Genomic DNA, 14,079 nt, shown 5'->3' with positions numbered 1-14,079 from the left:
TCAAGTAGAACTGGACAAATCTGAAAGAGACGTGAGATCAAATCTTTTGACTGTTTAGGAACACGGAGGATGTGCTCTGTGGAGGATAGGCATGATCTCAGTGCCCCAGTTGTTTAAACTATCCATGTGGATGTGTCAGTAGTGGAGGGGAATGGTCTATTTGAACTGTTTCCCAGTGCTGTACTGAAAATCAGTAGCACATTAAGCACAGGTATCTTCAAAAAATGGTTGTTGCCCAATACACCCTTACAGACAATCTAGAGAGTAGGAGTATCTATGAAGAGATCGTTGAGATGTGCAGAACACAGTTGTTGGTTTTTCTGCCCCCCCCCCCCCCCCCCCCACATACATTACCTGCAAAGTCACAGACGTTTTGTGAAATTCAAACAATGGAAAATCCAGGATGGAATTTAACAATATTATGAGAATGAAAGGTAAGATTGTCAATAAGGCTCTGCAGATTTTTATGTCATTACCTCGGTAGTACAGACAGATCCTGTTCCAAAGTACCATGTATTTTCTACAGGTGTTTCATAGGCATCGTAACAATTTCCATTTAACATCTGAAATGACCTTTGCTTAAAGTTCTGACAAGGTAAATGCAAGGGCATTTTGACTGTTTGTGACAAGTGCTACAGCTTAGATGCAGAAGGAATTTCAAAGCTTGTGAAGAGATACGATAAGTGCCTCAATCGCTATGGAGACTATGTAGAAAAATAGTGCAAAGATGTAGTTGTAAGATGTATATATTAAAATATTTTTATTTAACTTGGTGTATTTTTTTAAATCAACCGGAGGTTACTTTCTGAACGGCCCTCGTATTTAATAGAAACAGTCTTCTGGATCTCACAAATTAAGATTTTAGTTGAAATTCATGATTTTCTGGGTTTTGTCTTAAAAATTAAGGAAGCAAGATAGATTAATTAGGCTAATAAATAAGGCTAGGATGTTTATATTTAAGCAGAATGGAGATCCGCTATAACCATAAGGATGTGAGAAGTTTCATTTGAATACCTATAAAACTATAGCGATAGCGTATCTCCAAAGGGCCAGTTCAGAGCTCGTCTACTGCGTGCAGTGTAATTAAATTAATTCTCTCGCCCAAAATATTTAACGTAGCCATGTCAAACTTTTATTATGATTACTTACCTGTGTGCTGAATGCACATTTAAATTAAGAGCTTCACCGGCCATTAGCAAAAGAAGCTATGATTTATTCGGTAACTTAAAGTGGTGCATTACTAGCCCAGCGGCTAGTCGGGAGAGCCGATTTGATCAGGCAAGCAAGGCCCCAGTTCTCTCCAGATGCTGAATAGCACGCCATCTGTGTCGGGAGTCGCGTCGCATCGGTATCATTGCTACAAACAGCCTCGGATGCCGTATTAAGTTACTCGAGATACGCGTAGCCATGAAATCATTTTCGAGTGAAGTGTTAATTCTGGGTTGACTTTAATTATCGATCTTCAGTTTGCGTATTGTCGTATTTTCACGTGCCGCCGCGGGACAAACATTCTACCATTAGTTAGTGTGGCATTTGATGAACCTTATCATCAAATTATGGCGAGCATTCTTTTAAATATTTAATTTGGACAGTTATAGTGGCATCAGCGCATTAGACTCTGAACTGCTCTGTTAGTTAGATTGTGTGGATTCTTTTGTTTTCATCTGTGACTTTCAGAATACAGGACGTTTTTTCACGACTGTTTTTGATTATAAATCCCAGACAATCTCCTAATTCCTCAGAGCTATAAGCTGTAACTATAAGTGTATTCTCAGTTGAAGTGGGCAGTAGGAATTCTAATTACAGGCTTCACGTTTTTGCTAATCACTTTCTGGTTGCCAATATTGTAGTTAGAGAGCCAGTGTTGAGAACGGCGAAAGACAGCATAAATAACATTCTAAATAATAGGAACTGGTTTTACATTCTACAAACCAAACATTTATATAAACAACATAAAATTGATAAAAATAGTTCAATCTGCCGCCCCACATGTTCACAGTATGTGTTCTAGTTACTGTTGCACATATTAAAACTAACCTATTGTGTTACGTGTAGTTTTCCTTTTCAAAAGGAGTATAGATTACCTACATTTATCATAAATTAATGCTATTTTCAAGTTTATTGGTGACTATAATCTATATAGTTTTAGGAAACTAGTCATTTTTATCACAGGTGTTTGTGTTGCCTTAAAAGAAATATCATTTTGTGTACTAATACCTTCAGTTTTTAAAGAGAATTATTAATATTTTGACCTCAGCAGATTAAATGGGAAATCAGCAAGCTTAGTTTACAGTTATTTTTTATTGTTTTATAAAAAAACTGCACCATCTACAGTGCAGCCCTCCACCGTGAATGCAAATCTCGCACATGGGGTGTGTTAATTGACGTTCTTATGCAGCTGGAAATCGCCCTGACTACTGTCAAACGATTGGTAACTGCAGCAAATCAGATGCCGGAGAGCTCCCAAGAGTCGTGTACTGTATATGGTCAGGGAAAGGGGGGGGAGAAGGTTGTTACATATGCCTCATGACGACAACGTGCAGGAGGTCAGGACTTGAGAGTGGGCATGCAGGGCCGCCGTTAAATGACAGAACTGGAAATTAGATACAATAAAGAGAATATATTTCAGAGTATGACATACAAGGGGCACACTTAGGGTTGGAAGTTACCAGGTTTAGGCCAGTCTAGGAGGACAAACAATTAATTGAAATGGGCAATGGAAAGGGAAGCAGTTCATGTTAACTTATGTTGGTGGCGGGTCGTGAAAAGCACAGCCAGAGGCTCTGCCTTTCAAAAAGAAGTCTGTTCTGCTCAAGGTCTGGATTACAAGAGAGAGAGGTAACTGTGTTCCGCACCGCAGAACACTCCAGCGTCCACACACGTGACCTGTATCCCATGCATGCACCAAAGGCGTGAATTTGCCGTGGTTTCAGCAGAGGGGACAGGAACACCAGCAGCACTCAGTGTGTAAGCTGGGGTCCTTATTTGAAGATGCTATTCTGGCAGCCATTGAGGGAGGGTGCAGCCAACTGCAGATTGTGGTGCATGTTGGAACAAATGTTGCCTGTCATTTAGCCTCATAGGTCATGCTTGGATCATTCCATTGCCCAGCACAGAAGGTTGAGAAGATGAGCGTTGCACACAGAGTTTCAATGAACCTCACAGTTTGCAGTACTGTCCCCAGAATTGATCGTGGCCCCCCTGGTTCTCAGCTGAGTGGATAGATTGAAACAGAGACATGGGGGGGGGGGGGGGGGAGGGGGGGGGGGGTCTGTGAAAAGCTAGGCTGCAACTTCCCGAACTTGCGCCTTAGAGTTGAGAACTGTAGGGTCCCCCTAAATCGGTCAGGTGTGCACTACACGTCAGAGGCTGCTACCCAGGTAGCTGATTATGTGTGGGTTGCACACGAGGTTGTTTTTATTTTATTTTATTTATTTATTTTTTACTCCATCCAGTCCAGATAATACAACTGTAGGAGACCTGAAAATATTTGTGTAAGAGCCAAAGGAATGCCCCCACTGGTGAGGAGAGTATTATAATCCTAGTTGTACACTGCTGAAGCATTTGCAGTGGAGTGTCAGAGTTCAAAGCGCTCCTGAAAAGTGTTGAATCTCACATAATACTAGGTACAGAAAGCTGGTTAAAACCTGAAGCTGATAACAATGAGATTTTTGAGGAAAATTTAACCATATATCAAAAGAATAGGCTAGTGGGAAATGGAGGTGGTGTATTTGTCCCAATAGACAAGAAACTCAAGCTCCCCAGGATAGAAATTGAAGCTGCATGCAAGATTGTTTGGGCAAGACTCATTATAAGGGATGGCCATCAAATAGTAATTGAATCCTTGTACTGATCACCATATTCACCTCCTGATGTAACCAAAAACTTTAGAGGAAACCTTAGTTTGCATGTACATAAGCTCCCCAATCATACAGTAATATTGGGGAGACTTTCATCCAATAATCTGTTGGAAAAATTACGATTTTGTGGGAATGGGTGTGACAAATCGCCCTGTGAACCATTACTAAATGCCTTCTCTGAAAACTACCTAGAACATATAGGTGGGAACCCCACTCTTGATGGAAATAATGGCAACAAATAGACCTAACCTCTTTGGGTATGTCCACATTGAAGCAGGTATAGGTCACTATAACACAGATGTAGCAACAATAATTACCCAGGTACAAAGGCAAGTAAAAAAATTAGAAAGATTTCTGCATTCGGTAAACTAGATAAAATCAGTAGTGTCATATCTCCATGAGAAACTTAAAACTTTTAGCACAGTACAGGAGCACGTAGAGGAATGCTCAAGGTTAAAAGAATAGTTGACCATGCAATGGATAGTTATGTACTCATTAGAACAGTTCATAATGGGAGAGACCATTCACGGCGTACAATCACTGCAAAGAAACAGACACTACTTCACAATAGGTGTGAAACAAAGCATAGGGCTATAGATACATATATGCTGAATGAAGTGCATTTGGCTGTCAGGGGAGCAAAACAATGAAGCCATCCATGACTACCAGAACAGAATATTGTCAAATGATCTTTAACAAATTCTTGTCATATGTAAACGCAATTAGTGGCAGCAAAGTTAGTGTCCTGTCACTTCTGGATGAGACAGCAAAAGTAGAAAAGCTTAACTCTGTTTTCAAATGTTCCTTTACAAAGGAAATCCAGGAGAATTGCCCCAATTTAATCCTCATACTATTGAAAAGATGAGTGAAATAAACATAGTGTCACTGGCCACAACCAAAATCATTCAAATTGAACAAAATTCCCAGGTCCAGTGGAATCCCTATAATCTGTCATAGATCCCTCAATCAAAAAACTGTGCCCAGTTGTTGGAAGAAACTGCAGGTCACACCCATCTACAAGAAGTGTAGTAGAAAACTACTGTCCAATATCCTTGACATTTGTTGTAGAATCTTAGAACACATTCTGAGCTCAAACATAATGAGGTATATTGAACAGAGTGATGTCCTCCATGCCAACCAGAATTCATCTGAAAACATTACTCACGTGAAACTCAACTTGCACTTTTCTCACATAGCATACTGAAAGCTTTGGATCAAGGCAATCAAGTAGATGCTCAATTTCCAGAAAGCACTTGACTCAGTACCGCATGTATGCTTATTATCAAAAGTACAATCATATAAGACATCAAGTGAAATTTGTAACTGGATTGAGGATTTTTTTTCTAGGGAGGATGCAACAAGTTATCCTGGGTGGAGAGTCACGTGTAGAAGTAATTTTGGGTGTGCCTCAGGGAAGCATGTTCGGGCGATTGCTGTTCATGTTGTATATTAATGATCTTGCGGACAATATTAGTAGTAACCTCAGGCTTTTTGCAGCTGATGCATTTATCTATAATGAAGTACTATCTAAAAGAAGCTGCATAATTATTCAAGCAGATCTTGGTAAGATTTCAGAATGGTGCAAAGATTGGCAACTCACTTTAAAGGTTCAGAAATGTAAAATTGTGCACTTCACAAAACGAAAAAATGTAGCATCCTATGACTGTAATATCAATGATTTCACAGTTGGAATTTGTCAACCCATACTTAACATTAGTATGGATTATACGGCTATGAAAAATGATCACATAGGCTCTGTTGTGGGTGGCAGACTTTGGTTAATTGGTAGAATACTGGGGGAAGTGCAGTCGTCTACATAGGAGATTGCTTACAAATCAATCCTCCAACCCATAGTAGAATATTGCTAATGTGTGAGGACTGATGGGGATATTGAACTTTTACAGAGAAGGGGAGCACAAGTGGTCACAGTTTTGTTTGACCCTTGGGAGAGTGTCAGAGATGCTGAAGAAACTAGACTGGAAGGCTCTTGAAGATAGATGTAGACTATCCTGAGAAAGCGTACTTCCAAAGTTTCAAGAACCAGCTTTAGATGATGACTCTAAAATGTACTGCAACCCCCTGCATATCCACCATAGGTAGCTTGAGAATAAGATTAGATTAATTAAAGAGCACAGGGAGGCATTTAAACAGTCATTCTTCCCACACTCCGTACATGAATGGAACGAGGAAAAAGACCCTAATGACTGAGATGTTAATATCTTTATGATTATATCACTTCATTAACAGCCATTTTTTTCCTGATGACAGTGGTGGATATCCATGAAAGCTCAAATTATAACAGAGAATTAATGTGACAAGTCCACTAGAACATGTAATACAACAATTCTGTCACAAAATTCTTTGTGGTTATATTTGTAACTTTAATTATTTCTAACTACTGGTGTTTCTTCTTGGTGGCAGTGACATTACTGAAGTTTCACTGCAGTTGCCAATCTTATTGTTACAACTAGCATGGATTTGATGGAGATATTAAAACTCTGTGCACAGCTTCGTACTATACTTTGCTGAATTATATGTGTTGCTGTGTATGATCCATCTGTTAGCTTTTGTGTATATAGTACTAATAGATTATATGTGTCAAAATGAAACTGCATGAGCTGCAGACAGCATCTTAATTTCTTTTTAGTTTTGTATGTAGAGTGTCCGTTTAGTTGAGTTGTTGCATCTTTATTTGAGTGCAGATTTAGAGTAATTGGATTGTTGCTATCACAAATCCATAAATTTGTGATACAGCAATTTTAACATACTTTTCTGTTGCCTTGCTGGGAATCCACAGAACTTTCTGTTTCACTTGAAATTATTTTTTAATGTATGATACTGTCAGTAGTTTTAATTTTGTTCTTGTAACTGTTTTTTATGTTTTTGTGTATTTGACACTATTAATATTTGTAATATTGTGGCTTGAATAACCCAGTCTGTTGGAAGTATCTATTCGTAGTGATAAATGACTCACAATTTTAATGTTGCTTGTTCAGAAAACTAATTCAATGCATTCCGATGCATCCACGCCCTACACCCAGTTACATTATCCAGTAAATGCTTGTCTTCAACAATATTATGAAAAGGATAGATTGCTACTCTCTGTGAAGATGATGTATTGAGTTGCAGACAAGCACAACAAAAAGACAAGCTTATGGCCAGAGCATTCTTCAGAAAATGAAGGAAAACACACACACTTTTACACAAGCAAGCACACCTCATGCGCACATGACCACTGTCTCCAGTCGCTCTGGCCACCAAAAGCTTTTGGCCTTTTTGAGGATTCTTGTTTCTGGATGTAAGTAAAACTTTTTGTGGCACTGGAGGAGTCTTGTAGGATACTTTCTAGCATAAAAAATTGGCCAAGTGCAAGTAGGACTCGCACACTGAATGTTACATACCGGGAATTCCAAGGGCATAACAAAATCACTACAATAGTTCCTGAGACTGTCTTGGACAAACAAAAAGAAGTGAGCAGGGAGCTTCCGTTTATGTATTTAGAGAGAGAGAGAGAGAGAGAGAGAGAGAGAGATATTTAATAAAATATTTTTATTTACTTAGTAAAACATGACTACAACTTATATTTTATGTTTGCGTGCAGTAATATTTTTCTATTACACTTTTGACATGTGTTGACTACAATGACAAGTTCTAGTGGCAAAAAGATATTTTTCATTTTATGTCATTACAGTTTAATAGTTTTTTGAATTTTCCCCTTTATTTGTTCTGTGAAACCTTGCTTTGTGCCAAATTTCATGATTATATGTCACAGGACATACCCTACAGCTTTTAATGAGTGAGTTTGCGAGTATCAAAGTATATGACTTAAATTGCCATACCTTTTGATTGTACTGACTTAGAAGCTTAAATTTTTTATTCTACCAACAAACCAAAGACCTTAGTATGTGACATGAATTTCAAGTTGATTCATTCACCCATTCCTGATTATTAACTGTGGGACAGACAGACAGACAAAAGACAAGGTGATACTATAAGGGTCCCCTTTTAACCGACTGAGGTACGGAACACAAAAAATGATCTCTGTTATATTCCCATGAGCAACGACCTATATTAGGAAGTAAATTATTTACATTCTGCCAGAACTTTCCTTACCAAATAGTAATGTAATATATTTGAGGGGCGTTTAAACGTCACTTACTCCCATCCTGTATAGCAGCAAAACTGAGGGACCCAGCACACATACATAATATTGTGCACTATGAGAGCTACAGAGGACTACAGGCTTTTGCAAGTGTTTTTGACAATTATGTCTCTTTTAATATTTATGTTCAGTTCTCTCCAGTGTCATACCTGTAACTTCCTTTCTGTCCGTTCAGATGGGGTCTCTACCACATGGCATTTAAGTTGAAAATTGAGAAAATTTATACATTTCCTCACTTTAATTTTTTAGAAAAATAGAGTTACACGATTGTAACATCCATCCTGGATTTTCCATTGTTTGTTAGAGTTACATAATTGTTATGCAATATGTGACAATCCTGGATGAAATACAAGTAATGGAAGGACTTGAGTTGACCACATAATCTATGAGTGAGCAATATGCCTGTTGCACATGGATTTGATTGAAATCATTGCTAAGCTTTCAGACAATGTCCTTCCCCAGAGCCAACTAACAAAAACACACACAAATACTTACACGGCTTCATTTTCTGGGTCATGCAGTTGATCTGTATAGAAACCATAGAAAATTAAAGCAGCACACTGGTCTGCATATGTATCTGGCTGCTCCAAAATAAGAATCAGTGTTTTTATGTTACATCATTTTATTTGGTAAAATTAAGTACAGCTCATATACATTAATATGACTTCATGCTCAAAAATTGCAAACCCTCAGAGTCCTTGATAGCTTTTCTTTATTTTCATTCATACTTAAATCTAAATTATTATAACATCAGTTGTATCGACACACTATATTTGTATGGACTTTGTCATGAAATTAATAATAAAGTTGGATCTGCTATAGTCATCATTCTTGGACACCAAATATGTTTACTGATACATATTTTTCATTCACATTTTAAATGATAGTGAAATATGCCACTGTAACCGGTGTAGTTAACAGCAATTGCATTCATATCTTGAACTGACTAGTGCAGCTGTTATTCTTATAGTTTCTCATATTGTCATTTAGCTTCAGTACTGAGAGTGGTAATCACACCCCAGATACCGCTTCAGAGTTCTTCAACAATGTTAAGTATGTACCTGTAGAACACAGACTTTGAAAGACAAATACCAAATATAAGGTTAGCACACTGCAAAACAGTATTGCTTATGAAGTGTCATTCAGCTCTTTAATTGCTCATCAGATTTCCCCAGTTAATTAGAGATCCACATAGATCTTCAAAATGCCTTTTGCTCGCCGCTCTTTGGCAGATTCGTTCTTGGCTACCGTGAGGCCCCAGCCTTTTCAGCATCTTTTCCCTTCCATGCTGCATGTCTATCCTTTTGCTTTTCTTTTTCCCCACCCTTGGGGAACATGTGTGGGCTGTTTTTGGAAACATATTCTGCATTTTCGGTAGTCATTATCACAATACTTTCCACTGTTCCTTTTTTTCTTTCTTCATTCACCTTCTCCTATCCTTCCTCCACTTCGGAGTTTGAGGTTCCTCTTTTTCTTCTTCCTCCCTGTATGCTCCTGAAAGCCAGCCCACGCGTCTGACGCGTAACAGGTGACTGGGTAACACATAATTCCCAGCCCCGAGTCAACAGGTGAGGTAAAACAAAACAAAGTGCCTTTTGCGCACCAGGAAGCATTTTGAATTTTCACAGGGAAATAAAATGTGCCCTGGGATGGAAATAGAATGTGAAATAAGGAACAGTTACAATGTTGAGTAAAGTCTGAACTAAAGCTGTGAAAGTAGAGCCTGAAACAAAGTGTGAAGTCATGGTGTTCAACAAACGGTTTACATACAAACATGGGAATTTCAAACAAGTGTCAATGTAATTCCAAACAGTTTCCTTAAGCAAATGAATTACTACCTATTTTCTGACTACTGTGTTGTCTAGTAGCCATTAGTAATGAAAATTTAATGTAAGCTTCAAATTTTTTCAAACAAGTGTCAATGTAATTCCAAACAGTTTCCTTAAGCAAATGAATTACTACCTATTTTCTGACTACTGTGCTGTCTAGTAGCCATTAGTAATGAAAATTTAATGTAAGCTTCAAATTTTTTCTTCTTGAAGTTCTCATATAACATTTTGTACTCAGTATTTTAAAGACACTTGTAATTCCTTCTTGTTTGATTCTGATGCACACACAATTTTGTAATGTGCAGTCTATATCACTTTAAAAAGTATATTAAATGAGAAATTTAATTTTTTTCTGCATGTAAAATAAAGAGCTGAAAAAATGTTGCAGTTCAGCAAGAAATCCACTAAACTTTTTATCAGTGTGTACACATAATCCTTTTTTTTCCTTCTGTGGCAGTTACTCAAAAAATCCAACTGCTTTCCAAGAAAGAGTTCAGGAATGTGTGAAAGAAAGCCAGGCACATGTTTATGACCCACCACCGACAGATGATTTGCATTACATTTGCTTTGAGCCATATGATCATGAAGTGCATGGACCAGTCCGAGAGTCCATCATTAGAATGAAGGTTAGTTAAGTAAACTTTCTAGATTTACTTAGCATATGGTTTAGTTAGGAAACAAAAATAATGGTCCTCTTTTTCAAAATCTCGGAATATTTCATTCAATAGCTTCAATTAACTTATTGTTAGTACAATAGTAACATGATGAGAGTGTAATGAAGTTTGCAGTCTGTTCTCCATACCTGGATTTTATAATATACTCTCCATTATGAGCAGTGATTGGTTGGCCACGTACTTATATTGTTCACACACCTTATGACTCATTTTCTGGCCATCCACAGGCTAGCCACACAAACACTGAACTTGAACTATGTAGGTTTCTTCTCCTAGTGATAGGTTTCTTTTCCTAAATTGGAACAGAGAAAGGGGTGGAACATTGGGGGCTGCTGTTTTCATTGTTAATGTTGTTTTGCTGTCTTAATGCTGTATCTGATAACTTTCTTTACACTTTTATCTGTGAACAACAATTTACATCTCTGAAAGCTTGAGGTTTCATTCATAGTGCTTTTAGAAGCTGTCACATCTTCATTCATTGACTGAACTTATCATAACTCATATTAAAAATTGATATTTGGCTTTCTTGCATCAAATGCAGGATTCAAAGTAGCCTTTTCCTTCCACTGTGCTTCTTAAGATCTTTTATGTATTTATTCTCATTTCCCAGGTGTTTTCAGTTTCTCTTAACAAATGAACTACATAAAAGTTCCGACGTGTAATTTGGTTGCGAGCTTACTGGAGTTATATGGATGAAAATTAATATTAAATGTAAACTAAACAGTATATCAAACAGAAAGAGTAACTGAAAATGTCTTGTGCTCTTGTACGGTGTACATCTTCATTCTGTTTCTTTTTCTTTCCTCATAACTTCCATAGAAATAAGACAAGTTAAAAGTGTTGCAGTTAGCACATAGGGACTTATTTTTAACTTACTGTACTTTGCCACCCACTTGTCTTTTTGAAATGCAAATCATTTAATTATTCAGTGTTCCCATACTGAAATAACATCATGAAAATATTTTCCACAGGAGAATAACAATGAGAATCGGTCTGGTGGACTGTCATGGGTGCAGCCAGGTTCGCTTCAGCCTTTTTCGAAGCCAGATTCTTGATATTTGTATGAAATAGATACTTCTGAAAAATCTGAATCTAAAATGTTTTATAGGTGAGGATTTTTGGAAGTTATGTCTTGTAATTGTTAACCAGTTTTAAAAATTATTTATATTGTAATAAGGATAAAATAATTTTTGTATTGTGGAATTTGGGGTTTTATAAAAACAAAGTTTTCGTACATTTATTAAGAAAGGTAAACATTCAATTGGTGGTATGTATACAGTCTGATGCCAGTTCTGTGGTTTTCTTGTGCTGGTATGGACTGTCTCCTGAAGCATAATTTTGAACAAATGTAAAGTTATTCTTTTAAAACAACATTACATTTTAATGTACCCTGCGAGTGATACACAAATAACATGTTGTTATTTATAGTTAATATTCTTCTTGTGTGTGCAAAGCTGTGTGTGTTAGGGGATGTATGATCTAAGCAATAACATTTGTTGGTCTTCCATTGTACAGTTAATCAACCATAGTTGTGTCTTACGTGTTTATAGTTAAGTTTGAGTGTACCTCTGTGCTTCAGCCATGAGAATTTGTATTTTATGATGTTGATAATACCATTGGTGACTAACACGCACAATGTACAGTGTATCATGTATTATTTGAGGTTCACACTGTTACCATTTTCTGTATAATATCAGTTAATGAAATCTTTTGTGTGCTATAAATTGCTGTGGAGAGTTGTAAAGACATTTCATCACCATGGTTGAAAGTTCTTTATCCCCCAGTTGACATTTGTGAAAATCTGTTTTTAGTAAGCCCCTGTATTTGATGCTGTGAACTAGATGACGAATCTTGATTGCTCAGGGAGCCAAGATACATCAGAAATGCCAAATTTTCAGTCCTTCATAGAAGTGTCAAGAACAGCAGAATTTAAACAACTTTTGTGATTCGTAAGTTTTGTAGAAATAATATTAATGAAAAAGGATAGTATTTGTCAGTTTACAGAAGGTATACAATAATTTAGTACAAAAATATCTGGTGCAGAGGAGTTGCATAGATTACAATAAAGACTGTGTCTTCTTCTGAAGCAATACTCCAGAAGTAATGAAACTGTTATCAGTATTACTGTTAACCAAAATACACGAAATACATTATTTATTTGATCAGAAATTTCATTTTTGTTGGTGTCAGTGTTTCTATGTCCTATAGTGATAACTCGGTATATTTTATTAAATGGCAACTACAGTATATATGAGTTGCTAAAAGATTGTATTGTACTAGTATGTTGGTTGTGTGAAATGAAGTTTCAAAGTTCCTGCTTTGTACTTTTAAATGCTTCATGTACAAAGCAACATTGTAATTTAAATCAAACTTTATGATATCATCACAAAGCTTTGTGATCTAAGTATTGGGGACTGTAACTCAGTTTTGGCATGAATGCCCAAAACAATACAATTTACTGAGAACTATGTCTTTTCAGTTGCTATCTTGTCTAACTCTGTGACTGCTGCCTAGACATTTTAAGCTAAGAGATAAAACAATTATTGTACTACATTGCAAATAAGTGAACAGTAAATCCAGCACATTGCTGCCATTATTGTTCAGATTTCACTGTACCTTTGTCTCCCTATGCTTGCATGTTTCCTGTGAAACATTAGAGGAACAACTTAGTGTTATTGAGGCTGGATGTTTCATGCTTCCTTCCTATTCTCTCCATTATAAATATTTTATTTTTACTCCATTTGGCCTGTTTGTCTATGTCACATGAAAATGAACCACATCATTATATATCAACAGCTTCTATAAAGGAAAAGTCAGAAACATCAAATTCTTGAATCATAAAATGCCAAAATTAAAATAATAAACATTCAGCACAAGTATGTATGTCAATATGTTATAGTTAAAATAACACAATTTCACAGATTTTCACGATTTCTTTATCCAGATGACAGTATTTATTGTTTTTCAGTTTAACTGCAGTCAATTTGAAAACTACAAGGCTCCATCTTCAGGCACAAGAATACAATAGTATTAATTTTTTGCATTGAAGGTTACAGCAGTTGATGCCTGCAGGAAGGAGAACAGCCTTTTATTTTGACCCTCTACTATCAGCATCCTACTACTTAAAACTAAGTTATTACTGGAAATTTGCAGAGACAGACGATGGAAAGGATTTATTGAATAAAATTTCATACACATTTTTATTTTCTGTGCTTGTTTAAGCAGGTTGGTTCCAGATAATTGTGCCTGAAGCGGCGTCATTATTAACTTTGAAATGTTCTTGTCATGTGCATGAGGATCTGTGGCAGATGGCTGGATTTTACAACTCACCACATTCAAAACATCTGCTTCGTCTGGGAGAAGGTCCCACTTCAGCCTGCTAGTCTTGCAGTGCAGCACTCACACCCACATTCTTTTAGTCCACCAAGCAGCCCACTGCCAGGGTAAGGTCTTCTATTGGAATGTTGTCTGGGTTGTCCAGTTATGGCCTCCATCTTTCCACCCATTGCTTCCGATAGACACTGTTTTATATGCATAAAGCTTTTTCTGGAATA

At 36.9% G+C, this 14,079-nt stretch overlaps 1 protein-coding gene across 1 annotated transcript in view; it reads left to right on the top strand.

Moving 5' to 3' along the window:
- LOC124777262 (protein crossbronx homolog) overlaps nt 1-13,134 on the top strand; it is a 55,827-nt gene extending 42,693 nt beyond the window's left edge. Inside the window, exons 6-7 of the mRNA XM_047252592.1 lie at nt 10,309-10,477; nt 11,497-13,134. Coding sequence (XP_047108548.1) covers nt 10,309-10,477; nt 11,497-11,580 — 253 coding nt within the window. The 3' untranslated portion in view covers nt 11,581-13,134. The remainder of the gene's footprint in view (nt 1-10,308; nt 10,478-11,496) is intronic.
- Nucleotides 13,135-14,079: the final 945 nt, after the last annotated feature.

The sequence above is a fragment of the Schistocerca piceifrons genome, chromosome 2 (genome assembly GCF_021461385.2).
Source record: "Schistocerca piceifrons isolate TAMUIC-IGC-003096 chromosome 2, iqSchPice1.1, whole genome shotgun sequence".
Taxonomy (NCBI): domain Eukaryota; kingdom Metazoa; phylum Arthropoda; class Insecta; order Orthoptera; family Acrididae; genus Schistocerca; species Schistocerca piceifrons.
Note: the sequence above shows the minus strand (reverse complement) of the source record. Positions and strands in the feature narration are given on the sequence as shown.